This window comes from Anarhichas minor, unplaced genomic scaffold, assembly GCF_050575085.1.
Source record: "Anarhichas minor isolate MPS153535 unplaced genomic scaffold, ASM5057508v1 ptg000017l, whole genome shotgun sequence".
NCBI lineage: Eukaryota > Metazoa > Chordata > Actinopteri > Perciformes > Anarhichadidae > Anarhichas > Anarhichas minor.
Window position 1 is genome coordinate 5678227 of NW_027466463.1, and position 20826 is coordinate 5699052.

Below are 20826 nucleotides of genomic sequence, written 5' to 3' on the forward strand. Positions count from 1 at the left end.
GAGCGTACAGTTTGAGAGAGGTGACACACAGATGCAGTTGTTTGAAGGTGGCAACTGCTGCCACTGTGTCATTTTTGCCAAATGAGCCCAAAACCCCATTTCGCCGTGCAAAATCATAATAGCAGAGAATCCTTTGATAAGAAAGTGTTAAGAAGACGAGGAACAGACCCCCCCCCCCCCCAACCCTCATTTGCCCTTTTCACTTGCACATTACATATCCTCTCCGTCTGACGTCTACGAAAGGCCACACCATACATCCCTGTCCGCTTTTACAGCTTGCCAATAAGAAACGAAAGTGGCTCGTGAGCCGCCTAAGTGAAATGTAGGGGGTATCAGAGCTGGGGGTGGGGGGGGTGGGGGAGGTCCTGCACACTATTGACAAGTGGTGCATGTGCCCGTGTCAGCAGTGAGGGATGTCCCACGCTGCTGTAGTCGCATTCAGGAATCTATCAAGGGCTAATAATTGTGTGTGCATTTACAACAAGGGGGCCCGGGGTTTAATGGATCGATGCGCTCGCACTCCAATTCCCATTCGGCACATGGATTTCCTGTCATTTTCATGAAGACTTTTGCATCAGCAGAAGTCCCTCTCTCCTGGACTGCCCTCCCCGATGAAACACGTTACTTCCTAACTCAATGCTGTCTTTAACAGAACCCATCTGTAATATGTTTTATCACTCTGTCCAGTTGTTTTTGCCTCCTATGGACGGATAGCTGCAGGAGTCCTGTGATTGGATTGAACAGCATTTGTTGGGTGGATTGAGAATAATGTGCCATCACAGGAGCTTATGAATGGTTTGTTCCCATTGGTCTGGTACAAAATTAGGTTTGTGGGTCATTACCAACACATTACATTACATTACATTACAATCATTTAGCAGACGCTTATATCCAAAGTGACTTACAAAAGGTCAGTATAATGTACAACATTGTGCCTGAGGTCAAGTTTAAAGGCATTTCTCGTAAAGCTGCAGTGTTTACTATTTCACACCGGTGTGGTGCAGGTCAACACGTATTTATTTTCAGTTGTGATGAAGTCAAAGCATTGACAGCTCACGGAAAGCTCCCACCTCCAGCAGCATCACCAAGCAAAGTGCTTTTTTTTTTTTTATTGCAGTGTGACTCACTGCTGTGTGACTAAGGTCCTACAGTATGCCATAACTTGTGTCTGTGGCACAGCCACCACTCTGTATCTACTATAGTGGACCCATTTATCATCTTTCAGTCAGTGAAGGATTAAGTCTGGATGGTCATTTCTGAAGCGATTGGAAACATAACTGCGGTTGCAGTGATCATATAAACGAGATCATTTTCGTTTTTGTATCAAGGCCTTCACTCTACTAGAAGTGAATCTGGATAAATAATCGGTAAGCCTAGAGGTCTTCAAAAGTCTTTATGTGCAATGCAAGGCCTCAGCTGTTACCAGATGCTCACTTACTGTACCAATGTATGCTGAGCACAACTTGGACCTTTGTGACCTTCTACTGGATTAAAAAAATATGTATCTAAAGGATTTTCTATTATGCCACATTTTCCTCCATGACATTTAAAAGTTCAACATTTTGTCTATTATGTATCGCTTTGAGTGACTTTAATGACGAAGACGAGTGCATTGTGACAGGAGAGGCTGTACAAATGTTATTAGTTCAATATATACAGCATGTGACCTCCTTATTTTTCCAACATTGGAAAAACTTGTGAGCACTTAAAAAAATTATGGATATCAATGTTTGCATATTCCTAAAGAAATTCAACTTGCGTTTTGTTGTCTGGTTTACCGTAACTGTGTTATTCTGCACAAAAGACATCGTTGAGTCTTCTCCGCTTCTAGCCATGATTGTGCTGTTTCCATACAGCTCAATCCCTTGTGTTTGCTCAGTGACTTTAGCCAAATGCTTCCTCTCTTAATTGTGGTAAACACCGTGAAATCTGCTCACACCTGTCAGCTGCCACCACGCTCACGGTGCAAAGGGTGACGAAGGCTTCTCTTGACTCCATGCTCTGAACTGAACAGTGAGGCAGCATTTTATCTGCAGAGCAAGTCCGTGAGCAAACACAATGTAGGACTCGTTGACTTGCCGAGGGCTCAGCTTCGAATCCATGCCGTCGTGTCCGCATATTAAAAAAAAAATCTAGTAACAAAATCTCGGCGGAGCACAATCCCAGTGACTCATCTCCGTGTAATAATGTGTTCCTAAATGGGGGGGGGTACAAAATGCCGCTATGGGCTGCATCAGATATTATAGCGGGAGTCAACGGCGATAAGCCGCTGCCTCCCACCCTTGTTGAAGGGAATGGAGGTCTTGGTCCCGGTAGCCAAGTCTTACATAAGAGAAAAAGACTGGCGGAGATGCCTATCACGCCCACAGTGCTGACATTCTCTCACTGTGCCGTCCTGTCCTCTCAGTCTTACAGTGCATGTGTGAGCTGATTATAGGCCCGATTCCTGCTTCTCTCACTTCTGTAATGATTCCTCTATGCAGAGGGAGCTTTTTGACCGAATTGCCATGAGTCGCCGCAAATCACTTTCGCCCACTGAGCTTCGTCTTCTCACCCCGGCGTTGCTGTGCTGCGGTACGATCGGACTGGCGAGTCATGCTGCTGTTCGAGATGGATGGTTATCATTATGACGTCGGAGCCTATAATGTCAAAAATGAAATGACATTTACTGTTGAAAAGTCACCTTTTGCGTAAATTTTTTTCTTCTCTCCTTCATTAATAACCATTTGAACAGGGATGCAAATTAAAAAAAGAATAATTCCTATACCAAATGTGTTATTTACATTTGAAATAATTTTGGCCCCAAAAGAAAAAGAATTCAATGCTTGCATTTGGGCTCTACATATTTCAGGTTGACGTTTTTTTCTGGGGCCCTCTGCAGCCAATGAATAGGTTTAAACTGTGATTTGTCAGTTGAGTTCAGCTGATATCCTCTGATCCAATTCCATCAGTGGTAACCTTCTATTTCTGTTGTGACATTTTAGGAATGGCTTTGCTTCAGCGACACACCTGTTAATGTTCCAGCTTGTCTTGGGCATTATTGTGCACTTGATTTCTCGTTAAATCTGCACACACTGATGCTAAACTTCCAGTTTCTTCTCCCAATGACCGTTGAGTTCTTCTATTCTTATCGACCTGTTGCTCAGAGGGATCTTTGTCTCTTTCAGTTGTCGGTCTGGTTGAACTATTGTAGGCTACTGAGTTTTGTTCTCCATATAAAACGCATGACTTCTTTTGCCAACCCTCCATACAACATAACATCTATTCGTAAAGACGACTTCTGCAACCTAACAGCATGAAAGACAGTTGAAAGATATAGCGCAGTCCTCTCAGCCATCTGACTGTAACAAATCAAGCTTTTTGTGGTAGGCGACCCTAAATGGCAGTGTATTTCCTAAATATAGGTGAGGAATTGGTGCTAGCAAGTGTCCAAGGTGACCGAATCCTTCCACAGGATTGATAAAGAGCTGCATGTTTTTGTCACAAATCCTGAATTGCTTTATGTGCTGCATATACCAAGCATGTGTGACTGCATGTATTAATTATGCACGAGGTTTGAGCCATGGTATAATGCAGCATGTATAGGAACGTGTGCTAAAACAGACCATAACCAGGTATTCTGCCCGCCCATGTTTCAATTATATTAATAGTTTCAAAAGAATAAATACCGTTATCAGAAAAAAAAGAGGTACAATGATGATAATTATGATACACCAAGGAAAAGATCCTGTGAGACAAGCTTGTACATTTTAGAATAAAAAACCAACCATTAAAATAAATGTTCAATCTGCAGGTCCAATCCCAGAGTACTTCTACCCGCTATCAGAAGCCCACATCAGTCGAGCCCTGCTAATTGCATTTCTCCCACTGTGAGTCTGGCAAGCTCTGGTATTTGGAAAGAAAAATGCCGAAGCGCAAACTCTGCTCGTCACTCTGGGGGACCTCTCGTATCTCCTGGCTGCAGATGCTCGCCCTTTTGAACAGACCCTCACACTCCACTCTCTCCGCCTTTTGTGTTGCAGTGCCGTCGTTCTGGGGGCTGGTGAACTCGGCCTGGAACCTGTGCTCGATGGGGAAGAGGCAGTCACCAGTTAACATCGAGACCAGCCACATGATCTTTGACCCCTTCCTCCAACCAATAAAGCTGAACACAGCCGGACGCAAGGTAAGGACAATGCAAACATGCACGTGCTATTCTCTGTCGGCTCGACGGACGCCGGGGGCTTTGTTAACTCTCCTTTTTTTCCCGCTGCCGGTGGCGTCTCTTAGATGTTGCACTACACTGCTCCAGTGCCAGTCGCACATTGTTTCTTAGCCGCTGTGTACGTCGGCATGTCCCTGATCGATGCTCCTGGCCGCTGCTTGTTTTGGCACACAATGTGAGCCCATTTGTCCAAACGAACACTCGGCTGGAGATAAAATACAAAACAGTTCACCTATTCAGAGACGCACAATCGTTGTGTTCTGGTTCAAGAAAAAAGCCCAGACTTTATCCGAGGGGCTTTACAGAAGAAAAGCCAGCAGCCTGACTGCGGATTAGTCATGCATATTGTTTGTTATTTTGTCCTGTACAGTGGTGCACCAAGGACAGCATGCATCAGAATTCTGTTCCGTCCTGTGCCATATGATGGCAGCTAATTGCATAGCCTTCACAGATGGGCTGCTTCCAAAAGTGCACAGTTGCATTAGTGATGATTAGCTTATGTTTACATGCCAGCAGTTAGTACACGGTTTATCAGTGGGACGCATTGCAGTTCACCCCCTGTGGTACATTCTAAACATATCTAAACAATAGTCCCATGTCGTGTCCCATGGGGCTATTTCGGGGATCTGATCTGATTAGATTGTGGTCCTTGGACTTCCTGTTGGAGGAGTATCGTCATATAAAAAAGTCTGTTTACCCTGAGAGAATTAGCTGGGAAACCAGTGATTACAATAGTCATACTTTTTTTCTCGTTTTTACTTGAAATGAAAATTAGGTTGAACAATTCCTCTTTTTGCGAGGGCTCCCCTACCGCTCCCTCGAGGACTCCACTTACCCCGCAGCATGTCCGAAGTGGGGACATCACTCGCATTGAGGCGAGTCTTGTACGAACAATCAGCATTGGCTTTAAGTCTGCTTAACCACAACATCCCTGGTTGGAATCTGGCCAGGGACCTTTTGTTTATCATCCTCTTTTTCCTCCTACACTTCCTGTCCATATCTGAACTATACTACCACTGGAAATTATTACCCAAAATGTAATTTTAAGAAAAAATCTTCAGTCTTCAAGATATGGCTTTGTCTGAGGTAGGAGACTGTTCAAATTTGTCCCCAGTTAACTGGCATGGCAACTGGATTTTTACGCAAAAAAACCAACTTTTTGTTCTATAACAATAACCGGCGTCCTGCGAGCAGCTACTGGCAGTCTGATTGACCAACTGGCTCCGCTGGTAGTCCGCTGATATGGCAGAAGTGAGCCAGTGATAGATGGTCATTGACAGATGGTTCATCCAATCACCTGCCAAGCATTTTGTGAAAGCGCTTGCCTTTTTCCAAACGGCTTCTGCGATGGTTCTGTTCAACAAACCATCTGGCAGGTCAGGTTCACCAAGCAGGACTTTGAGGTGTACAAATTCTACATGACCCAATACAATACATGGTTTGTCCTTGCTGACCAAAAGGTCTTTTAAAACGAGTTCCTTGCAGTGAGGTACACCAGTTGTAAATATAGGAAGATGATAGCGATGGCTTCGGATCGGGTTCTTGGGCGAATGTAAGTGTCGGAATCGGGATGGTGAGAGGAGAAGTTGGACCCATGCATCCCTATCCCATTACCTCTTCCAATAAGCAGACTTTGATGCTCTTCAGCAACCTTAGGGAAGCGTGACACCATTGGCACACTGGCAACAAGTGTGCAAGAGAGTTTTATTGGAAAATGTTGAAGTGCCCTCTCATCCGCATGCCAAGTGACCTCTTTCACAGCCATGGATGCAACCTGTTATTTACGGTACTTTTGATGGATTTTTTTGCCCAACCCACATTCCCGCGAATACTCGCCCTACTCTGCCTTCGATTGTTCACACAGCCAGTAGCGCTCTCTCAGGTAAAAATGTGTTCTTTTTTAGACATTTTCACAAATAACAACAGCAAAAATGTTTCTCTCACTGGTCCCTAACCCATCCCACCCCCATCCTGTTCTCCAAATCGCCACCACCACACATTGACAACGGTCATTAACACCCACACAAACCCGAGTCCAACTTTCTCGTTTATCTCTGAGAAAAAGTTTCCAGAGTCCAAAAGCCATTTTTTTGGACTCCTCCTTCCCTCTCTTGCATTATCTCCCTCTCTCTCTCTCTCTCTCTCTCTCTCTCTCTCTCTCTCTCTCTTCCCTTCTCTCTCTGTCTCTCTCTCTCTCTGCAGTGGCCTAAATGTAATCTGTTGTGTCTCCATCTCTCTGAGCACCTGAGCTGTCAGCCGGTGAACACGAAGCTGGCTTCACCTTGTCAGTGCTGATTCATCCCCGCTCTGTCTCTGGCTGTTTGGCAGCCAGTCAGCCTTGGCCAAACACGCCACGGAGACCGGTAAAGAGCTCCCGCCTCGGCTCGCCACGGCTCAGCTCGCCACCTCGACACGGAGCGAGCTTAAGCCCACTTTCTGCCCAGGAGGAAAGCAAAGAGAAAGATTAACCCGCCCCAACCCCCCTCTTACGACACACACGATGAGCTCCTCTTTTAATAGATTTTTGTGGCGCCCTGTATTGTGGCTAATGAATAGTTAAAGGAAATTTAATTGACCTCCAAAGACAAATTTTAATTAATGATGGGGAGACATGCAAGGCTATGCGCGAATGACTGACGGAATCACAGTTATGAAAAAGGCACTATTAATTGAATATTTGCTCTGCCATAGATGAGCTGCAATTAATTCAAGAGATTTTAATAAATGTAATCACTTAGCCTGGGGGGATTTCCGAGTGAATTTATGAATAGTGCTTATGAAACAGGATCAGATGTATTTTTCCTCTTTTTTTTTAACGCGCAGGGAATCCATTAGCACTGTGGAATCGGGGACATTCCTCACATCTGGGGACGCGGCACTCTCTCCTGCTTTTGTTCTCGGTTGCTTTTGAAGTCTGGTTCGGTGTAGAGAAGCGTTGTGAACATTGGTGCCAGGTGGCGCATTCCGTAAACAGGGATATTTAGTGATGATGTCTCGTTAAATGGAATTCTGAGTTCAGCAGAAAGTCGCGCCTCGTAGCTTTTTTTGATCATGTTTCGGTTGCTAAACAAGCTCCAAAATGCGGTGACAATCCGTGACCCTTCTGAAGGGGCTTTTCTACTACTACAGCTTCTGTCTCGTTCCTTCTTCTACCTCTACTTCCCTGTATACCTGATCGACCTGATGAGCAAATCTGACAAGCGTGCAGCTTGGTGTGGAATGTGTGTGTGTACGTGTGTTGAAGCATGTGTGTATGCTATTGGCAGCCCCGAATCTGCCTAATTACAATGAGTGTTAGGTAGAACAACAAACAGCGGGCTCTTGGATGGCAGCTGTACTTTCACTCCAGATGGAATAACCACATCCTCAGGTTTGCCCAGCTGGCCAGCCAGCCAACCAATCAGATATCAGTCAGCCAGCCAGCAAGCCAACCCGTCGCTAAAGCTCTCTCTGCACATGGCATTAATATTGTGTGTGTAATAGCAGGTGTGTGCTATCACTCAGTGTGTGAAGCCGCCGGCAGGCCGGTGCAGGTCCTGCTGCCTAGTGTTGGGTCTTATCCAGGTTGGCTCACCGCAGATGTTTGCAGGTAGCTGAAGGGATCCATGCATGTGCTCCTGGACCAATAGATAATATTCTTTTGGCTATGACTCACTGAAGCAGATGCACTGTAACCTGTGTCCAGTTAGGGTTCCACAACTAATGATTTTTACTTGTCACAAGTTGTGTACCAGCAGTTTAATACATTTTATTCCATTTCAGTTGTTAAAGGGCAGCAAAGGCCTGTCAAGATAACTTGAATAAGATAGAAATAATAGCGATAAACAATATTATTGTCATTTGAAGATCACTTTATGCCACTATATAATATTATTATATTATAGTAATGCACAAGTACACCCTTTCAAAGAGTATGACATCTTCATTCTTAAGAAAGTTCAGACATTGTAATTGGAATGTGAAAAAATGTGAAAAACAAACTAAAATATTCTAAATAAAGTAAAACCTGCCAAACAAAACAATAAATATAATGGGCTCTGTTTACAAAAACACACAATATCTGCGCAATATGCATGTCTTATAATAGTAGAGAAAACCCTGCTGTTTATTCTGTCTAACATGTTAGTGACATTCTCATGTAAACAAAGACGCATGTCAAAACAAAAAGGTCATATCCATATACTGTACGATAAGATAGCAATGTAAAAATGATCGAGCTCATGTCAATAGATCGTATAAGTTAATAACGTAAAAATGATCAAAGTCAAATCACATCCATATATCATACAATAAGCTGATAATGTTAAATTGATTAAAGTCATATCTCTATGTCGTACCGTAAGTGGATAACGTACAAATTAGCATTCATGTCAATATATCATACAAGAAGTCGTTAATGTAAAGTTATAGCGATCAAGTCGATAACGTAAACGTTATCCAGGTCATGTCTATTATATCATACAGTAAGTTGATAACACGATTATCATGACAGTCCTAATCATGCTTCTGAGTTTCCCTTGTATGATTACTACTCCTGCGATTTCAGGGTTTGTAAGAGAAACCGGACAGCTCGCGAGAGGCTCCATAGGATAGAGCAGCATGAATGTATTCTGCTTGTATTCATTAAAGAAGAAATAATCACCTAAAAAGTCAACTGCAGCAGTGCCGCGGTGCATTGTGGAGCTTGTTGTGACGTTTGTGCAAACACGGCTCGTGGATATAGAATACTTCTGGCTTGTGAGTGCGACAGGGTCCCATTCCAACTCCTGTCACGTACAAACGTTTGCTGCTGTCCACAAAGGAGTCAATGGCCTGACAAGTATACGTCTGCAAACACAAGCCCATGTCAGTTTGCAAAAGGTGCAGAATGTGTGAATATTCAATTATGCAAATTGACAATTCAAATTAATTAGACACAAGTTTGGGTTGGCTGGAGCTGTGCGGTTGAGGCAGCATTACAAAAGGGAGTGTGTATGAGAACTGCAATTACCATCATCTGACCGAGGCCCGTTCTAGCTTCCCAAGGCGGGAGATTGCTCTAATTGCCGCAGCGATGCAGGGGCCTGGAAGCCGAAGGGATTCTTCTCATGTCTCCGGCTCCGCGGATAGCCGGACGTGTAGAAGGGATGTCGGAGCCAGCATCCATGGCATGTCCATCTGTGAGTCTGAATCTCAATTACAAACCGCTCAACAGAGGGACAAGAAGAAAGAGCAGAGGAGAAGGGAGACGGGGGATAGCAGGACAGAAAAAGGCAGGCTCCGGTCACGGTGGCCCAGATGGCCTAAAAACATTACTCGTGGTGGCTCTGTTTATAATAAGTCAACACTGTGATTGCAAAAAGTTTTTTGCTATTTGCTTTTACTTCTAGTTCGAACACCCCCCCCCCCCCCCCCGTCAAAACGGAGGGGTGTGTTCTTGACCACCACAACAACAAGCAGCTGGTTGGAGACAGATGGTTGTTTAATGCAGTGGCTTCCTTTTGGGAGCATACGCAAAAATGAGAAAGGTAATTACTCAGATTGATTATACTCCAGAAACATCACGTGGACACATCAGAAAGCCGTCCAAATCCAGCATCTACCAAAGCGCAGTGCACTTCTTCAGAAGGAGCGGAACAGTTTCCAAACGTGTGACCTCGCTCTATCACTTTCCATCCCAGACTTTTGAAGTCAAATTGCTTTTTTTGACCTCAAAGCCTCTACGTGTAGAATTTGAAAATTGGAGAGAGTCTGGACAGGGTGCACTCACTGAGTAAGCAAAATAAACTGCATTAAAAGCACAACTGCTACTATACAACACCACAACAGTCCTAGTAATGTCAAACTGGAGCGATTTGAGAGAACCGCCCACAGATTTGCCGTTGAATTATTCTCTCCACGACAAAGCAAATATATAGTGACTTTAGCGTGAGAATATCAAGGTATTTTTTGTTCACTGTAGAGTCATTAAAGCCCTAAAATAAGCCTCTGAGGCCCCCAGGTGTGAAACTGTAAAGGAGTAATGAGTAATTTATGGTGTTCTTGAAAACTCTATGCATTTTAAATGTCATAATTCATGAGTGTTTCTTCCCAACTTGAGGTTTACCTCTCACACACAAGCTGCACTAACAGACTATAATGTTTATTTAATGTGCCCTATATTTTAGCGAATATCTCCCGCTGTCTTCGTTACACAGAAATGATAAAACTCTCATACTAAAAAACATAAATATTCAAAAACACCTCACAAATATATATATACTGCAGGCTCAGTAGTGTGCTAAAACAGCCGGCCACTGCGGCTTTCAAAGTAGTCCCGAGCAAATGTATTCATTGGTCGGATTGGGTCTAAATATACTAGAGTGTGTGTGTGTGTGTGTGTGTGTGTGTGTGTGTGTGTGTGTGTGTGTGTGTGTGTGTGCTCATTGTAATGCAGGCGCATGTCAGCCAGTGCCACAGTGTGGCTCGTTGGTGCAGAGGCACAGAGGAAGAAGATAAATCAGGCTTTGGACACACAAACAACACTTGTTACTGGGATCAGATCTGAATTCATGGAAAGTTTGAGCTCTGATTAAGGTCATGTACAGTAAGTCGTTTACACGGCTTTTACATGGACTCATTGTTTGCACTGCCAATATATGTGAATCAGCTGCTTGATCCCTGTGCTACCCGCCACATGGATCCAGGGCTCAGCGTTGTGCCTCCAGGGGGAAAACCGCTGGACTCGGACTTGAGTTCAAAGTTGATTTTAACAACAAAATGAAACTTTCGAGTGCGGGTTCTCCACATCCATCTGCTTTGTGTGTCCTCCCGTCGAACTTTAATAATCATCTGCGTGTTTTCTGCTCAGCGTGCGGTCCCTATTCCCCCGCCTGGGCCGTTTTCGGCATCAACGCGCCGCCGTCGTGCCTTTGTGCTGGCTCGGCCCCGCTCAGAGGAAGCGCGTGGATGAGAGGCGTGTGTGCTAGTGGAGTGTGTGTTTTTTCGGGGGGTGTTTGGTTGAGAGAGAAAGATGGTGTGTGCACAGCGGCATGTGGCCGGATGGTTCACAGGGAAGTGGGTCAGAGTTAGTTCTACTGCTGTCTTGCAGTCTCTCAGGACAGACAGAGGGAGGTCTCTGACACTGCACCGTGTGGTACTCGCCTTTACAAATGGCTCTCGTAGCGGTGATGAAAGAGAAATACAATAACTGTGTAAAGGGCTGTCATAATCCTGTGACAAAATCCGAACTTTAATAATCTATATAGGATGTGTGATTTTCGAGTTTTGCGATCAGTTGGATTCCGTCTGTGTGCAGCCCTTCCAACTTCTCCCTCACTTCCTCCCATTGATGGATCCCCTCTCACAGAGCTGATAATGACGTCTCCAGAGAGGGAGCTGTGTAGTCGTGTGTCTTATGGGGCTTTCAGGGCACTTCGCTGGCACTGATGTTTTCTGAAAGGAAAGTTGCCAGATATTCAGTGACCTGTTTTAGCTCTTTATGTACAGAAACTAACAAACTTAATCATTTAGGTTTTTTTACACTTGATAAACAGGTTGGTATGTCCTGTATTTGTTGACCTTGAAAAAGTAACTAAAACAAGTTCAAAAGTCCAACATTTGCTTTGATTTTGCTAATACTTTTGGACATTTTTTTCTTTTTTTCCATTATCTAATCAAAGTTTTTCAGGAAGCTTAAGGTGCATTGGAACCTTTTTTGATTTTATCTCCATCAATAGATACTGTAATTGTATTATTCGTTTATTAGATCACAAAAAAAACCCGATTTGGTTTTGCTCGAATTTACAATAGTTTTTGTTAGCCTGGTGTCATTCCCAGGGCTTCATATACTGACGTTTTGTGACAGCCCTTGGCGTCTGATACCGGTAACGCACAAGGCGTCCTTTAGCGTCTGCATGAGACGTACCGGCTTTTCAACTCCAATGTCAACCCATCTGCTCCGTAAGTCAGGTGACGTAGAACGAAGAGAGACGAGGTCCACGAAGGGAGACGGACGGGTGGATGGAAGCGTCCAACAGGACGACCCTGTGTGGAAACAAGCCAACACTGACTTGTTTTAAGTCAGTACATTATGTCATAGTTTTTGTCACATACGTAACTTACCTAACTTAACATACTTATTTGAACCCAAACCACTATTTTGTTGGGTAAACTTAACGTAGTTTTGTTGCGTTCGTTCAAAAGTTACGCCAAGGGGCCCTCACCAAGTGTCTGAATGAGAACGGGACGTTTATATTCATTGAGCCACCTCTTAGGTTTAACCACTACGTGGGCAAACAATTTAATTTGCACTATTCTGTATTTTTATATTATACAATGGATTATAAGACTTTAAATGGTATGAAAGCTTTCAAAGATAGGGACAGATATTGGTCTCCAGAGCTAAAAGGAGAGATGATGCTTGGATTACATTTCCAAGTTGGCCGTATCACTTTATAAGCTGATAATATGTCAGTGTGTTTATGCCTTCTTCTGTTGCCCCCTCAGCGGGCAAAAGAACCAGCTCTCAATATGACAACGTGGCTCACAGCTAACGGTGCTAAGGAGTATGTTGCTCCTCTATTATGTAATTGGTGCAACTTAATAACTTTCATGAAATCGGGTGGAGATCTATCCATCCATCCATTTTCCTCCGCTTATCCGGGGTCGGGTCGCGGTGGCAACAGGCCAAGCAGGCTGACCCAGACTTCCCTCTCACCAGCAACATGTTCCAGCTCATTCTGGGGGATCCCGAGGCATTCCCAGGCCAGCTGGGAGATATAATCCCTCCAGCGTGTTCTGGTCTTCCCCGGGGTCTCTTCCCAGTTGGACGTGCCTGGAAAACCTCCAGTGGGAGGCGTCCAGGAGGCATCCTAATTAGATGCCCGAACCACCTCAGCTGACTCCTTTCGACGCGAAGGAGTAGCGGCTCGACTCCAAGCTCCCTCCTGATGACCGAGCTCCTTACCCTATCTCTAAGGCTGAGCCCGGCCACCCTACGGAGGAAGCTCATTTCGGCCGCTTGTAGCCGCAACCTTGTCCTTTCGGTCACGACCCAGAGTTCGTGACAATAGGTGAGGGTAGGAACGTAGACCGAGTGGTAAATTGAGAGCTTTGCCTTCCGGCTCAGCTCCCTCTTCACCAAGACGGTCCGGTGCAGTGCCTGCTTTACTGCTGCAGCCGCACCGATCCTTCTGTCGATCTCCCGCTCCATCTTACCCTCACTCGTGAACAAGACCCCGAGATACTTGAACTCCTTCACTTGAGGTAGGCACTCCGTCCCCACCTGGAGGGAGCAATCCACCGGTTTCCGGCAGAGAACCATGGCCTCAGATTTGGAGGTGCTAACTCTCATCCCCGCCGCTTCACACTCGGCTGCAAACCGCCCCAGTGAATGCTGGAGGTCACGATCCGAGGAGGCTAACAGGACCACATCATCTGCAAACAGCAGAGAGTCGATCCCGAGACCCCCGAACCTGACGTTCTCCACCCCCAGGCTGCGCCTAGATATCCTGTCCATGAAAGCCACGAACAGGACTGGTGACAAAGGGCAGCCCTGGCGGAGGCCAACACCCACCGGGAACGTGTCTGACTTATTGCCGAGAATGCGGACACAGCTCCTACTGCAGTCGTACAGAGACCGGATTGCCCGTTGTAATGGGTCCGGCACCCCATACTCCAGCAGCACCCCCCACAAGAACCCCCGAGGGACCCGGTCGAAAGCCTTCTCCAAGTCCACAAAGCACATGTAGACTGGTTGGGCAAACTCCCAGAACCCCTCCAGTAGTCTTGCGAGGGTAAAGAGCTGGTCCACTGTTCCATGGCCAGGACGGAATCTGCATTGCTCCTCTTGAATCTGAGGTTCGACAAACGGTCGGAGCCTCCTTTCCAGCACCCTGGCATAAGCCTTCCCCGGGAGGCTGAGTAGTGTGATACCCCGGTAATTCGAGCACACTCTCCGGTCCCCCTTTTTGAAGATGGGAACCACCACCCCGGTCTGCCAGTCCATGGGCACTGATCCCGACCCCCATGCGACATTGAAGAGGCGTGTCAGCCAGGACAGCCCAACTATGTCCAGCGCTTTCAGCATCTCAGGGCGGATCTCATCCACCCCCGGCGCCTTGCCACCAAGGAGCTTTTTGACTACCTCAGCGGGCTCTGCCAGGGATATGGGTGAGCCTCCCCCTAGATCTTCAGGCGCTGCCTCCTCTGCAGAGCACATGTTGGTCGGGTTTAGGAGTTCCTCAAAGTGCTCTTTCTGAGAACAGCCTGGGGTAAGCTCTGCTTTCCCTTCCTGAGCCGTCGGATGGTTTGCCAGAACCTCCTTGAGGCCAACCGAAAGTCCTTCTCCATGGCCTCCCCGAACTCCTCCCATGCCCGAGTTTTAGCATTCGCGACCACCGCAGCTGCAACCCTTCTGGCCTGCCGGTACCTGTCAGCTGCTTCGGGAGACCCCTGGGCCAACCAGGCCTTGAAGGTCTCCTTCTTCAGCTTGACTGCTTCCCTCACCTCCGTTGTCCACCACCGGGTTCTCGGGTTGCTGCCACGACAGGCACCGATGACCTTCCTCCACAGCTCCTAGCGGCCGTGTCCACAATAGAGGCTTTGAACATGGTCCATTCGGATTCCATGTCCCCAACCTCCCTCGGGATGTGTGAGAAGTTCTTCCGGAGGTGGGAGTTAAAGACCTCCCGGACAGGGTCCTCCACCAGACGTTCCCAGTTCACCCTCACTACACGTTTGGGCTTGCCGGGTCTTTCCAACCGGTTCCCCTGCCATCTAATCCAACTCACCACCAGGTGGTGATCAGTTGACAGCTCTGCTCCTCTCTTCACCCGAGTGTCCAAGACATATGGCCGCAAATCAAATGATACGATTACAAAGTCGATCATTGATCTCCGGCCTAAGGTGTTCTGGTACCAGGTACACTCATGAGCCACCTTATGTTCGAGCATGGTGTTCGTTATGGCTAAACCGTGGCAAGCACAGAAGTCCAATAACGAGACGCCATTCGGGTTCAGATCGGGCAAGCCGTTCCTCCCAATCACCCCCGCCAGGTTTCTCCGTCATTGCCCACGTGAGCCTTGAGGTCCCCCAGGAGAACTATGGAGTCGGTAGGCGGCGCCCTTTCCAGGACCCCTCCCACCGACTCCAAGAAGGCCAGATACTCTGAACTGCTGTTTGGTGCATAAGCACAAACCACAGTCAGAGCCTTGCTCCCCGCAACCCGTAGGCGCATGGAGGCGACCCTCTCGTTCTCCGGGGAGAACTCCAACACAGCGGCGCTCAGCCGGGGGCTCGTGAGTATCCCCACTCCCGCCCGGCGCCTCTCACCCTCGGCAACTCCGGAAAAGGACAAAGTCCAACCTCTCTCCAGGAGCTTGGTTCCAGAGCCAGCGCTGTGTGTGGAGGTGAGTCCAACTATATCTAGCTGGTATCGCTCCACCTCCTGCACCAGCTCTGGCTCTTTCCCTGCTAGCGAGGTGACATTCCACATCCCTAGAGCTAGTCTATGCTGCCGGCGATCGGCTCGCCCAGGCCTCCCGCCCGACCCGCCGCCCGGTCTGCATTGCACCCGACCCCGATGCTTGTCCCTGCGGGTGGTGGGTCCACAGGGTGGGTGCTCCATGCTGTTTATTCGGGCTGAGCCCGACCGGGCCCCATGGGCGAAGGCCCGGCCACCAGATGCTCGCCGACGAGCTCCCCTCCTGGGTCTGGCTCCGGGAGGGTGCCCCGGTTTCCCTGGTCCGGGCGAGGTGGCTGAAGTCCGTGGGCTGCTTATCATTAGGGTCGTTTTGGGTGGAGATATAGATTAATATTAACAATTGGACTTCCGATATTGGAAAAGTATTTTACTCATATATCTCCAATGGAATAATACAAATACATGGATATCTTATGGACAAGTGAAGTCTCATGACATATAGTGGAACCAGATGCTGCCAGATGTCCACCACTGGAAAGGCACATCGAGTGCACTGGGCAACATCCCCTGTCAGAGCGAGCTGAGCGCCCTGCCTTTGCTTCATGGTGGGTTAGCTAGTTAGGAACGAGGGAAGTAAGCAAGGAAACAAAAAGGGGAAGTAAGGGGACTGAGGAAGAAGACAATGAAGGAGGTATCAAGCAGGGAGGAGCTGTAAACTTTATATTTTTATTTTCATCTTTGAACTGTTACTGCTGATGGGTATCGTTAGGATTCTATCAGTACTAGTACTCTTATCGGTTCTTTTTGATTATATTGTGAGAAAAAAAGGATTGATTATTTTTGTATGTAGACAAATAGTCTTTCTTGAGCAGCAATACAAGAAGGTGATTAGCTAAGTGATTAGCCTGTTCTTATTAGCAATGTCCGAATGGCAGCGCTAACGTCACCTGCAGTGGACGAGGATGCTCGACAAACAGTAGAAAACTGAGCATTTCTGCAGATTGATGTTCTGCTTGTTGGTCACAATGTTGTGATAAACTGCTGCTGTTTCCTCCCTTACTTGTGAGAGTTTTACTGTGTTTACTTGTGAGGGCTTTACTGTGTTTGTGACGAGAGTTGTCAGAGACGACAGGGACAGAGAGAGGAGGTTTGAGACAAGGACATCTCATTTTGTAACTCCTAAAGTACCGATATCAGAACCGTTAATGCCGGACCTTATCAACACTCCGGGTTTTTACTCATTTAGAACCGGTTTGGAACCGGGTTTCGGGAGCCAACCCTAGTTACTGCGGTGCCACCATTACATCCGTTGATACAACTGGGCCCCTGATAATTGTGTGAGGTGATGAAATGTATTAAATAGAAAACGTTAAAAAATCCTCAACCTCCTTCAGTCATTGTTGGAGGTTAATTGCGCCACATTTCTAGGTTCTATGTGTTGGATTTTTTTTTTTGAGCCAGAAAAGCAGAGGCCTGTGGCACAAAGCTGTTCTGATGTTATCCAGCTGACACACACACTCCTCAAACCTGTGAATTCAAGACTATTACTTTTCATGAAAGGTAGCAGATGCTTTTTATATTGATGCCTTTTGTCATGAAATGTTGCCCTAAATATTAATGTGTAGTGCTTATCGGTTGCAGTGTTATGAGCAAACAGCATACTGTTAGACATATCATTTCTCTCCCGCTAACATAACCGGATAAAGTATGAAACCACCTGTTAAAAGGCACCAGAATGTAGGAAATGACATCTTATCTGTTAAGAATGTTCTGATGGAGGACCCCGAACCCCCGTTAGATCTTCTCACAACTTTATAAATACCTCCTTTGCCCATGCTCCGAGGTCGTCATGTAAACGTAGAACATGCAGTTTTTCACCAGGAATTGTTCGGAAAAATATCCTCCCTATATCAGATATATTCAGTTGTTTATCTCAGCATGCAATGAGCAAGAGGGAGGGTCCACCCTAGGCTACAGTACAAACACGCTGCCGGTTCAATTTAGCGTTTCTAACTCATCTGACTTGGCGTGTGTTCGGAGAGCGCGAGGAAAGCAAAGCACCCGGAGAAACATAGACCCAGGGTACAAGCCGGCTCCCTGCCTCTTCAGAAAGCTCCCATCCGGCCGCAATGGCTCCTGTGGCTCTGGAAGAGCTTTAATAATAGAGCACTCCACTGATTTGGCATTGGTCTCACATCAGGCTCAAAATTGACGGTGTTTAATCATTTAACTAAATGATTAAATTCGATCGGGCGGCACCAGAGATATCACTGGTGTGTCTGTAAATGGTCACTTGCGAGTGTCGGAGCGCTCTATGGGACAAACTAGACGGTTACATTTGGTGCTGTAGGAATGTACCGTTTGGTTCTTCAGAGCTAGTGGTGCAACGGATCATAGAACTGGTGGATCGTGTCACGGATCGGATCAGCAGAAAAGAAAAATGGGAGCAAATAAAACTTTCAGAGATCCCTGATGACATTTTTTCTTTCGCCGCAGAGGCAAAGGTGTTTTATGCTAGTAGCAGCTAATGTAGCCTCGAGCCGCTACTCTCAAGACCAGATGAAGAGTGGGCTACAGAGGTTTGGCGAGCTGACTTCTGTCTTAACTCCACATCTTCAGACTGTTTTTCATTTTCAAACTTATAGTCTTCGGACGCTGACTCATGGGACGTTACTCGATTTGATTTATCAAATTCATGATGAGATGATATGATGTGTCTCACAGCTTCCTCTGGAGCAACAAAAGCTTTGCACAACTTTTTTTTTCACATATGCAATAGTACTTTGATGTGTAAAATCAGTGGAGTTTCCTTTAAGTCTGAGAAAACTACCCCGATGATGTAAAAGTGATGTCCCGGGTTCATTTGAGCTTGGGCTCGGAGACTACAAATACCAGAAATTCTGCTTTATAAACTTAATGAAGTTTGAAAGATGTTGACTTTTACCAGGCAGGGAGGGTCTCATGGAAATAGGCTATTGGTTGCATTATGGGAAATGTAGGATCCAGTGTCTTTGGACCTCGACTCATAATGGGGACTAAAATTCAGGATATCTCAGCCTGTGTTGCATCGATTTTAACCATTCTCTTTTTAAATCTGTCTCTTGTGCCAACTTTATGAAAGTACAATACTAAATCACTGAATTGCCCCTTTAAACCAAATAGCCTCGCATGCTTCGTAATTATTTGTTTTACTGTGTATGACCTAAATGTAGCAGAACCATTCAACATCAGGGCTTTTTCTGAGCTGTGGCCACTCATACTGTGACACCTTTGCGCACGTCTTGTCATTTCAATCTGCATGTTTTCCACCACTTATCTCTCATCCATCACAGCGGCCGACGGCCGGCCCGGGGCCCTCACACTCGTATATCCGTCAACGGTGGACAAGACGGATGAGAGTTCCACCTGCTCCATCACTCCTTTCCTCCCAACCGGCTCACTCGCTATTTTTCTCTCGCTCCCTCTTTCTCCCATAATCCTATATTCTCATCAGTCATTTCACTCTGGGTCTCTGGAGCCTCCTCGGACACCCGATGGTGACGTAATGATAGTCCTGTTTGCATTGGCTCGGTGTTTCGGTCGGGAGAGATGCATAATAGGGCGTCATTTGTACCCAATGGCACCTGTTTTTCTTCTCCCGCTCTCCGTATTTGTAGGAAAGTGGGCATTAAAAAACAGCACTTAGTCTCAGTCCCCAGATGCATTAGTGTCTTTTGTGTTGAAGGTGGAGTGCTAAAAAGAGAGAAAGCTCGACTACCTTTTGGCAGCACTTCTTTCTGGGTAATCGGTTTCTTTTATTTTCTTTCTTCTTCCCACAGCTGTGAACAAGCAACAAGTTAATATTCTGCTCAAATCCACATATTTAACACACTGAATTAATTCAAACTGTTTGCCAAAACCACTTTTGACATTCCAGCAGCGCCAGCCTCTGCAGTGGAACACGTGTACGTATGAGTTATCAGCAGAGGTGTCATCACAGTCGACACAGTGGAAGTAATTGCATGGATGGTTATTGGTTCCAGTAAAGAAGATTGTCCATAACATTGCCCATGAAGTATTTTTCTTTGCTTACCATTAACCGTCTCTTTACCTTTTAAAAAAGTACTTCTTGTAAGAAAAAGAAAAATCATCTTTTTTAATTTCTTTCTTTTTGTTCCATGGAGTCTGGACACAACTGCTGGACTGTCTCATGGCTAGGTAAACCGGCAAAAATAGTCTAAATATAGTGTACACTTAAACTGATACTGATTTGTTTCGGTGCGCCTTTTTGTTTTAGCTGGCTAGAATGAACGTTTTGCTGCTGCCCCCGTACACAGCAGTACATTGTTTTACTGTCCGTTTCTACAAACCGGGGGCGTGCCAACCGCCATCCACTGTTTGTACAACACAGAATATGGATAAGTACCTCATACGACCCCACTTCAAAACACCTGTCCCTTCACAAATCCCACATTTTGAACTCCAAAAGGGCCGTGATGTGCTTTAATACTTTTTGGGGTTTGTTCTGGATGAAATATTTTTCTTCTGCATTAAATGTAATATTGTGTATTAACAATAATCTGAGCCAGTCCACTTGGGCATCAGCCATATTGGAAAGATGGGATGGGAAAGTATTTCTGACTCTTCAACCGCAGCCAAAGTGTATGTTTCGGGAACTATTTCCTGAAAGTCCGGGTCATATTCCCTGTGAACACTTGCCACATTCATTATTGCACCAAACTGTAACATAAAGTGCCTACATTGTAAATGCGCAACCACATGACAACACATTTCTGAATCTTTCCCAGTTGCAAAAGTTCTCGAGCAAGGTCACCTTCTTCCTACCCAGATTCCTTTACGAACACACCCTGCCACACGGAGCTGCTTTAAGCGATACTGATTTCATAATGCTGCTTTTGGCAACGCTGCCGGAGCTGTAGGGATGCACTTAAGAGACTGAAACAGTATCGGAAGAGTATTAAATATGAACGCCGCTGCACGGCTAAAAATAATGACATTCACATTTTACTGTATGAAATATCGATGTGTTACTGCGGCCGCACGCAGCTCCCACAGGCATCACCAGTACTGTACACGGTAACTGTGGCGTTCAAGTCACTTTGTTAGGAATATGTAATAGAACATTTTGTTCAGGAAGTCGAAGCTGGAGGCTTTCGGAGACTTGTGGCTGTGTGTGAATGTATCGAATTGACGGATCAAGGTTGGTTGCTTTTATTAAAACGGTTCAATCAGAGAAGCT

At 46.0% G+C, this 20826-nt stretch overlaps 1 protein-coding gene across 1 annotated transcript in view; it reads left to right on the top strand.

Annotated features, from left to right (window-relative positions):
* The window catches only part of ca10a (carbonic anhydrase Xa), a 194462-nt gene that overhangs the window by 77231 nt on the left and 96405 nt on the right, over positions 1 to 20826 (top strand). Inside the window, exon 3 of the mRNA XM_076093030.1 lies at positions 4023 to 4165. Within this exon, the coding sequence (XP_075949145.1) occupies positions 4023 to 4165 (143 nt within the window). The remainder of the gene's footprint in view (positions 1 to 4022; positions 4166 to 20826) is intronic.